The sequence below is a fragment of the Sinocyclocheilus rhinocerous genome, unplaced genomic scaffold (genome assembly GCF_001515625.1).
Source record: "Sinocyclocheilus rhinocerous isolate Xijiao unplaced genomic scaffold, SAMN03320098_v1.1 scaffold1623, whole genome shotgun sequence".
Lineage (NCBI taxonomy): Eukaryota > Metazoa > Chordata > Actinopteri > Cypriniformes > Cyprinidae > Sinocyclocheilus > Sinocyclocheilus rhinocerous.
Genome location: NW_015657306.1, coordinates 452,169 through 461,390, shown reverse-complemented (window position 1 = coordinate 461,390; position 9,222 = coordinate 452,169). Strand labels below are relative to the sequence as shown.

The following is a 9,222-nucleotide window of genomic DNA, read 5'->3' as shown; positions in this document are numbered from 1 at the left end:
AAGAACAAAAATTTTACACACACACACAAACACACATATATATACATATATATATATATATATATATAGAGAGAGAATAATTAGAATTATTAAAACAAATAGTTATGATGGTATAATTGTAGTCCTTGGAATTTGGGAGTAAAATTGGGCTTATTTGTCAAAATTATTGTCACAATGCAATTAATTAATTCAATAAATGTTTAAAATGCTAGGTAAATTTACCTGTAAATAAATTAACATCTTTAATGCTAGCTGTGTGAATAACCTAAAGATTTGGACAAACAAAAACTAAAGTGTGTCGCGTGACCAACCAAAGGCCTGGTTGAGCAAACCAAAAAAAAAACCTCTTCTTCAATCTCCAGCCCATGTTGTTCCCTCGAAGACTGAGAGTCAGCAATATTAGATCCTGCTTTGAAACCCAGTGTGCACGGGGCCTGTTGCAGAAACATTCATGGTCTGACTGACCACTAGCAGATCACTTACGAAAATGCACACAGGGTCATGCAAAAACACAGTGCTTCGGGGAAACTGACAAAGGTTTTTCAGCACTGTAATTTAAAACGGCGTGTTGAACACAAGTGAAAAAGGGCAGAAAACATTTGCTCTGTGCTGCTGAATTACTGTGTCCAGTGCTGGTATTGTTAGTCTGACCCCTTCGCTTCCTGTTATTTCTTGGTAGGCAAACTGGCCTGGGTGAAGGTCATGCTGGATTCACTGTATGCTTTGTTTCTGGAAAATTTTCAGTTACAAAAGATTGCCCATTGTCTTTGTAGCATTTTCTTTGAAGCATTCTGCACTAGCCTTGCAACATTGTAATGTTTTCTGCATGTTATATTTGTTTGTGTGGAGCTGAATGAGTTTGACAGATTAACCCATCTGTAGTGTATGGCAGCCCATCTCCGCCACTGAATAAAAAATAGAAAAAATGTTGCAATTACCTTTTTTTTTATATTCAGTGGCGGAAACGGGCTTCCATAGTAATGAGCTCAGAATGAATCAAAAAAGTTATGAAATTTTATATCTTTTGCATATTTGAAATCTTTTTATATGTATGGCGCTAAGGTAAATGTAATCACCTATGTGGTTGCCAAGATGTTGGTAGTAGTTGTCAGGACATAGCTATGTGGTTGCTAGGATGTTCTGAGTTGTTTCTTATTGCGTTACAGTGTGGCAATGTTCTAAGGGGGTTTTCACACAGAATGCGTATTTGCGTCTAAAAACGCAGCGCTCAGGAATGGTTTTAAAAATAACTCAGAATTTCAGCTTTAGTCCCTCTTTCACAGGTTTTTTTTTTTTTTTTTTTTTGTGCCTGTTTTATCATCTGCCATACAAGAAAAAGTCAAATCATTTAGAAAAGTTAAAAAGCTGAACCATTTTATGTCATGAAAAATTGATACGAAATGAGTTACATGCCAATGTTTAATATTTAGCAAACATCCCAAATTATTATGTGGCACAAATCACAGTTGATCACTAAATTGTGACAACAAAAAGAAAATATAAAAATAATGACAATTTTAAACCTGATGCCCTCATAATTTTGTTTTCTTTTCAAAGCAAACATTTTTTTTTAAAAATCTCTGTCAACAGTATCACTCAGCAGACAGACACAATAACAGGAACTCTCAAAGTCTCAAACTGATGACACAGCACTGCTGCAGGGTGAACGCTGCTGTTCTTTAACTATATTGAATGTCTGCTTTCCAATTTCAATCTACTGTAATCTAACTGAATTTAGCCATTCAAATTACATTTATGGTGTTTTCAACAAGTGCACAGAAATAAAATTGTAAAAAAACAGCCTTTTCAAGTTAAAAAAGAGATATAAAAGTTATAAAAGAGATATAAAAACTAATTTTATCATTCCAGTAGCTCAAATAGTAGAGTACTTCACTAACAATTCCAAGGACAGAAGTTTGATTCCCATAGAAAACGCCAACTGATCAAATATTTTAGATAAAAGTGCTACTAAATGTGTGAATGTCACTGTTTAAATACCTTTTTCACAAGTTTATCACTTTTAATAACAAGTCGACCTCAACTCTAACCCTAGCACTGCTGGCACTTACTATTTATGTGACCCTGTGAAATAAAAAAAAATCTGCTAATGCTCAGTGTACCGTTTTCAAATTCTGCTGAGACCTGCAATCTTATCAGCTGACAAACATGGACTTCCCAAACCATCACTGAGGCAACGCGGTGGAGGAAATCCGGTGATTTTCCTGTCAGGAAAAGATGTGTTTCTCACCCTTTCTCTCGCTGTGTGGTCACATCAAACCTCTCTCGCGCCGCGTCAAGCTGCTCAACATGCAAATCCTTGACAGCACATGAGTGAGAAGGTCTGAAGAGGTTTTTCTGGAGCTGTATGAAATCGAGACATTCTGTTGTGTCCAGTGACTGGAGATAGTGGCCGGTCTCAGGAGAGGCAGTTCTGTTTGTTACATGTTTATCTGACAACTTTTCTGGATTTTTTCTGGCTTTGGGGAAGCAGACATGTCTTATCTTCTCATTTTGGGACTCATGGTACTATGGACTTCACACATTCATGTAAGTTGCATGAAAAGTGGTCGCTTACGTCTTTAGGTAACTTTTTTAATGATTTGTTAAAAGCTTTTTGGACATGTACCGTGGTAATACCAAGGTATTTATTGAAAAACCATATAAATCTCATACTATGTGAATATGAACTAAAAAAGTAAAATGGTATTGCCATTAAAAGTGCTACCATAGTGCCCAAAACAAATCGATACTGCCATGGTACCATGTCTACTTTTTGGTATTTTTTTGTGATTGATCACTGTACCATGGTACTGACCCATTACACTTTTGTAAGGGTGGTATAATTTTTAATTAATAATACTTTTTTGGACATGTACTATGGTAATACCATTGTATAATACTATGTAAATTCCTGGGCCTGGCAAATAGTGGTGGCACCATGGTACATTGCTGATATCAGATGATAATACAATGGTACTTTGATTTATATTATAGTTATTTGATAGACACATTCAGGAAAGTTGCATGATAAGAGGCTGTTTACGTCTTTAAGTCAGTATTTAAAGAATTTGTTAAAAGATTTTTGGACATGCACCGTGGTAATACCATGGTATTTATTTAAGGCCCATGTAAATACTATAGCATATGAATATGCACTTAAAAAATACTATGGCATTTTTGTATTTGGACTTTAGTAGTACAAATTATAATGGTATTTACATGGTACTCCAAGGTATACTTCCATGAATACACCAAAGTACATACCCATAACAAATCGAAGTAGTCATAGTCCTATGTATACTATTTTTTTGTAATTAATTACTGAACCATGGTAGGCTACTGACCTAGTGTGGTTTTGTAAGTGTGGTTTAAATAATACTTTGGTAGTACAGTGGTTATCTTTGAAATACTATACAAATGCCTTACAAAAAGAGGTGGTACCATGGTACTGATATCAGATGATACTGTGATTTATACTACGGATATACCAAGGTTTTTAGATACAACCAGTGGTAACCAATGATAGTACTATATAATATCATGGTACTCTTATGGTACATGTACAAAATTCATGGTACATATGGTATGAATATGATATTATCACGTTTTTGACGTGTGCCATGATAATACCATGATATTTTAATGTCATGAAGTATACAGTACAAATACTGTGGTATAAACATTTGAACTCGTCAATATAAAAATTTCACTTTACCTCAGAGTAGATTTGCGTTGAAAGAACAGTTTTTCGCGTAAATCCCTTACGTTTTTGATTCATAGTGTTTTTTTTATAAATGGTTTACGTTACTTGTCCACAGTAGCGATATGAAATGTTTGTTCCAGAGTCACCTTTTGTTTTTTGTCGTTCCCAGGCCGTTTCTAATCGCTGCGATGCGCCCGTTAAAGTCCTTCATACGACTCCCTGCACATCCTGCGCCGCTTCCGCCGCCGTCGTCTGCCCGCGAGGGTTCGGGAAGATCAACCAGAACCCCGATAGCTGCAAGTATGTGATTATCCAGGCTTTCCCGTTCCGTTCGCTCAGAAAGTTTGTGTCTAATGTGTTCTGTCCTGACTCCTGCTTCAGATACGTTGTGGAAATCGGCAGTCGTCAGGTAGAGCTGTCAGGGTGCTCTCATAGCTGTCAGGGCTTTAAGACAGTCCAGCACTGCTGTCCGGGCTTCTGGGGCTCCCTGTGCTTGCGTGAGTTACAATGGCATAAAAAGTGTTTTGAAAATCTCATTGCTTTTTTTTAACGAAATATAACTTATTATGATATATGAATAAAGTATTTAATATAAATTAATATCTATATCATGTAAATGTCCTAACACTTTTTCAGATCATACAGTATGAGTGAACTGTACCAGTCAAGTATGGTGATATGGTTAAATGTACTTTATGTTGCTTTAGGTAAGAAAGTATCTACTAAAATTATGAATTTTCTAACCAGTCTTGTATGTTTTTCTAGCATGCCCTAGCTGGTCTGGAAAGATTTGTAACGGTTATGGTACATGTGAATCTGGAAATGGCACCTGTGTTTGTAATGTAAGTGCATATGACTTACAGTCTTTTACTTAAAGTAAACTTTAAAATGTACTTTTTGAAGTTTTTTTGTTTTGTTTTTTTTTTCCAAAAAATTGAGTTATGTTCTTCTACTTAAATTTTTATGTTGATTCAAACTTTTTTGTTGAAATAGATAAATATTTATTAAAGTTTTATAACATTATTATAACATTATTAATTGGACATTAGAGTTACTTTTTTGAGTTGTGTTTTTTTACTTCTACATAATTCCACAGTTTTTGTTGACATAAATGAATAAGAAAATAAGTATTTATTTATTTAAATAATCTTAATAAATAATTAATAAATAATCTTTTCTTTTACTTCAGTTTTATACTAATTCAATTTTTTTTCGATGCTTATTTATTTATTTAAATAAGCTATGTTCAATGACATTTGTATCTAATAAACATAAACATAATAGTAGTAATATTAATAATAATCAACAATTTTTCAGGAGGGATATACAGGTTTTGCGTGCCAGAATTGTTTGAATGAGAATGCCTATGGAGACCACTGCCGTTCAGGTCTGTTATTTGTGGTGATTTCTGATAGCATAAGATAATAATCACCATTTTTGGAGATAAAATTGTCTAATTGTAAAACTGCTGTAGAGTGCAGCTGTGTGAATGGAAAGTGTAACTCAGGACCGAATGGAGACGGTGAATGTTACTGTCAGCCGCCATATTCAGGACCAAAGTGTGATGAAGGTAATTTAGGAATTGTGTCTGTACGTACCCATGGTGCATTAAATATCCAGTTACTTTCAGTAAATATAATTATGCTAATTTTGTTTAATCACACCTTTCGTTTCCTGTGCAGTTTCTTCATCTTGTTCAAACTGCCCAGCCTATTCATACTGTAAGGGAGACTACACAAATGCTGTGTGCGAATGTCTGCCTGGATACAAGAAGATCGGAAATGCGTGTATAGGTACTTCCGATGTTTAGCTACATGTTAAACATTACATAATGTGTATATGTATGAGACACATTTAGCAAATTTAGGATAATTTTCCATTAGTTTTAAATGCAAGACATCCCAAGTGGATAGGGTAATAATTTATTTATTGACTGGTTGCATTCAGAATTGCAAACATTTTTTATATTGCATATTTATTTTCTATATAACATTAAACATTAATTTAACAACATTAGATGTAAGATTAAACCCTAGTGTACACAACTGAAAAGACTAAGAAGAAACATGTTATTTCAACAAAAAAACATCATATATGAAGTCTCATGCAGGGAATTCTGGGAGTGTCAATTTACGGTTTTTGACTGCAAATTATACAATGACTTTTTCTTTTTCACTTCCAAAAACCGTATTTTTTACAGTATTTTACTGTAAAATCACATTAAATGTAAATACATTTATTCACCGAATATAGTATGGAAACTTACTGTTAACCAGTTAACAGGTTTTTACTGTAGCATTTTTACAGTCTTTTACTGTTAAAATCACAATCATTTTTTTTACAGTGAATGATATATGAACAAACCATTCAGTAAAATCCTTCAGAATATAGATGGGAATAAAACTGTAAATTTTGGTGCATGTAAGTGCTACTGAAGTGGAGAAAAAAACTTTTTTTTTTTTAGATAAAAAGGCCTGTAAATTGTATGTACTGTAACAGACGCAAATAGATAAAGTGCAATAAAATAAACACTCAAAAGTGTTTTTTGGATGTTTTCTTTCCACTAGTCTGAAACAACACATTATGAAAAGCCATATAAACTAAAACCTCAAAACTGAAAACAAAGTCTTTTCCTGAACTGTCTTGGCTTTAAGTTTCTCAACCATTTTAGAGGCTAGTTCCTATCCATCATGTCTTTCTATCCTGTTCCAGGTTCCTGGTGTTCACCAGCGATTTGTGACACAAACGCTAAATGTTCATCTAGCGGTGGAAAGTTTCAATGCGAGTGTGAAGAGGGATTCAGAGGAGACGGCAAACACTGCATTCCCATCAACCCCTGCAACACTAATAACGGAGGCTGTCCTGTAAAGTCCACTGCCTGTGAATTCACAAGCGCAGGAAAGGTGAGCAATGAATCTAAATCTGAATCTGAAACTAATGTCGAATTCAGTGTAGATTGTTGTTATGTGAGTTTTGTGTGTGTGTTTCTCTCCAGTCGAAATGTGTGTGTTTGCCTGGAATGCAATCGTCCGACCCATCCAAGGGCTGCACGCAAAACTCGGCCTGCACACCGGGTTCATGCCATGTCAGCGCCCGCTGTGAGACCAACTCAGATGGCACGCCCAGGTCTGTCCCGGTGCTTCCCTTATCATAACATGACAAAGGCCACTTTCACATCCTTCAACGGCACAAGAAAGAATCTCACGAAACCTGTCCAAATCCATCTAGGTCACATTTCACCCCCCAAAAATTTGAATATTGAAAACTAATCATATTTTTTTGGACCAAATAATTATATTTTTTATTATTGATTTATAACAGCCCCATGAGCCCTATACAAAAGCACCATGATATGCTCTTTAGTGTCAAATATTTTCTGAATCCTCTCTGTTTCTCTTTGTTTTGTCTCCATCCATTAAAAGGACATTTAAAATGTTTTATATAGTAAATGAATGCTTATTTTTATTTAATTTTTATCTCATTTTATTTGTAGTTAAACCATGGTTAATTTTTGTAAGGAATGAATTCGATAAACGGATCAGCGGTAGTGAGTGATTCTGTTGCGTCATGAATAGCTGAGAGGCTTTGCTCAGATGCTCGCAGAAGGCCAGGGGTATAAACCGAGACGTTTCGTTCTTTCAGCTGCCGCTGCAACGCTCAGCAGATCGGCGATGGCAGACGTTGCTATGGGAACCTCATGGAAAGAGTTCTGGAGCTGGACAGAGAGGGCAGTCAGGCAGGAAACCTCACTGGAAGCATTCGGTTCTTTGGTGGGTCTGCGGAGATCACCAGACCTGCTTCCCCGCTCTTTTTTCTCATCTAACTTTGAGTGTACGATTGAGTTTGCTTTATCAATTTGAAAGCAGACAGCGCTGACAGTGTGTTGTGTTTTTCAGAGCAAGCGTGTGAGTTCACACTCAGCCAGCACGGCCCGTTCACTGCCTTCATTCCTGCGGGACAGAATCCATTCCAAGTGGGTTGAAGCAGACTGAAAAACACCCAAACAGTGGCCTGCAGTTTGTGTTTCACGTCCTCATAATGTTTCCTGTTTTTTTTTTTTGTGACCACTTCCTGTTTGTCGCGAACAGATGTTTACGAATGCTGTGCTCTTTAGACGCTTGCAGGAAAGGCCTCGAGCAGCGTCCTGAATGCAGTGTGCAAAAATCACCTCATCCTCGGACAGAAACTCTACAGTGATCTGGAGGGGAAAGACATGTGGATGTACGGAGGAGAAAAGATCAGATTCAAAACAAAAAAGGTGTCCATCCATTCATCTATCCATCTACAGTATCTATGTCTGTCCATCCATCCATCCATCCATCTATCCATCTATCTATCATACTATCGTTCTATTATTCTTTATATCATTCTATCATTCTGTCTATCGTTCTATCTTTCACACTATCATACTATCTGGCATTCTTTTTGTTGTGCTGTCTATCATTGTATCTATCATTCCACCTATTGTTCTGTCATTCTATTTATCCTTCTGTCATTCTGTCTGTTGTTCTAACATTCCATCTATCGTCTTTTACATTGTTCTGTCATTCTTTATATCGTTCTATCTATCGCTCTATCATTCTATCGTGCTATCTATCGTTCTTTCATTTTATCTATTGTTCTATCATTCTATCAATCATTCTAACATTTCTATTGTTCTGTCTGTCATTCTTCATATCGTTCTGTCTGTAGTACTGTCTTTCATTCTTTTTATTTATAGCTCTATGTATTATACTATTTATCGTTCTGTCTATCATTCTGTCGCTTTATCTATCATACTATATATTGTTCCATCATGCTATCTTTCATTCTTTCTATCGATAAATGTCTGTCTATTGTTCTAGTCATCATTTTTCTGTCTGATATATTTATGCATCAATCCATTGATTTTTGCATGTGTCTGCAGCACTTTATCCTGATGAGGGATCCAGACGTGTTGTTTACTATACTTGAGAGCAATATCCCAGCATCCAATGGAATAATTCATATTATTGACAAGCCCTTTACTCTTGCTCATATCGAGTTCTCAAACAACAACATGGAGGTAAAGCTGTTCAAACTGTTTCACACACAGCTAATCTAATAATATCTGATGAATGACACACAGCACCAACCTCAACACCCTCTAATGTAGATGTTCTTTTCTGCAACCTCAAGTTCTCTTCAAAGACCATCGGGGAGATTTTCAGAGAGGATGACAGGTTCAATCGATTCCTGTCTCTGATTGATGTGAGTGATCTCCTCTCGCACTCTTTTTCTGCATTTCTCCACTGAACCCAAGCACTGAGAACATTTTTTTCTCTTTCTACTGCAGAATTGTGGAGCCCTGTTGCCTGTCAGAGGTTCAGGTCCGCTTACAGTGTTTGTTCCAACCAACACAGCTATAGACAAATTCAGAGATGGAAGTCTTATGTACATGCTGAGTGATGTGAGCTGCCATTATGTGCTTTCTGCCTCTAATGAAGTTGGATATGTACAAAACAAATTATTCAGAACACATATGTGACCCTGGACCACAA

The 9,222-nt window shown here is 36.0% G+C and overlaps 1 protein-coding gene across 1 annotated transcript in view; it reads left to right on the top strand.

Annotated features, from left to right (window-relative positions):
• Nucleotides 1-2,234: 2,234 nt before the first annotated feature.
• The window catches only part of LOC107721010 (stabilin-1-like), a 38,125-nt gene continuing 31,137 nt past the window's right edge, over nucleotides 2,235-9,222 (top strand). Inside the window, exons 1-15 of the mRNA XM_016528864.1 lie at nucleotides 2,235-2,547; nucleotides 3,873-4,003; nucleotides 4,085-4,200; nucleotides 4,469-4,545; nucleotides 5,021-5,090; nucleotides 5,178-5,273; nucleotides 5,386-5,496; nucleotides 6,416-6,606; nucleotides 6,699-6,829; nucleotides 7,346-7,473; nucleotides 7,600-7,676; nucleotides 7,818-7,961; nucleotides 8,610-8,747; nucleotides 8,861-8,932; nucleotides 9,018-9,131. Coding sequence (XP_016384350.1) covers nucleotides 2,494-2,547; nucleotides 3,873-4,003; nucleotides 4,085-4,200; nucleotides 4,469-4,545; nucleotides 5,021-5,090; nucleotides 5,178-5,273; nucleotides 5,386-5,496; nucleotides 6,416-6,606; nucleotides 6,699-6,829; nucleotides 7,346-7,473; nucleotides 7,600-7,676; nucleotides 7,818-7,961; nucleotides 8,610-8,747; nucleotides 8,861-8,932; nucleotides 9,018-9,131 — 1,650 coding nt within the window. The 5' untranslated portion in view covers nucleotides 2,235-2,493. The remainder of the gene's footprint in view (nucleotides 2,548-3,872; nucleotides 4,004-4,084; nucleotides 4,201-4,468; nucleotides 4,546-5,020; nucleotides 5,091-5,177; nucleotides 5,274-5,385; nucleotides 5,497-6,415; nucleotides 6,607-6,698; nucleotides 6,830-7,345; nucleotides 7,474-7,599; nucleotides 7,677-7,817; nucleotides 7,962-8,609; nucleotides 8,748-8,860; nucleotides 8,933-9,017; nucleotides 9,132-9,222) is intronic.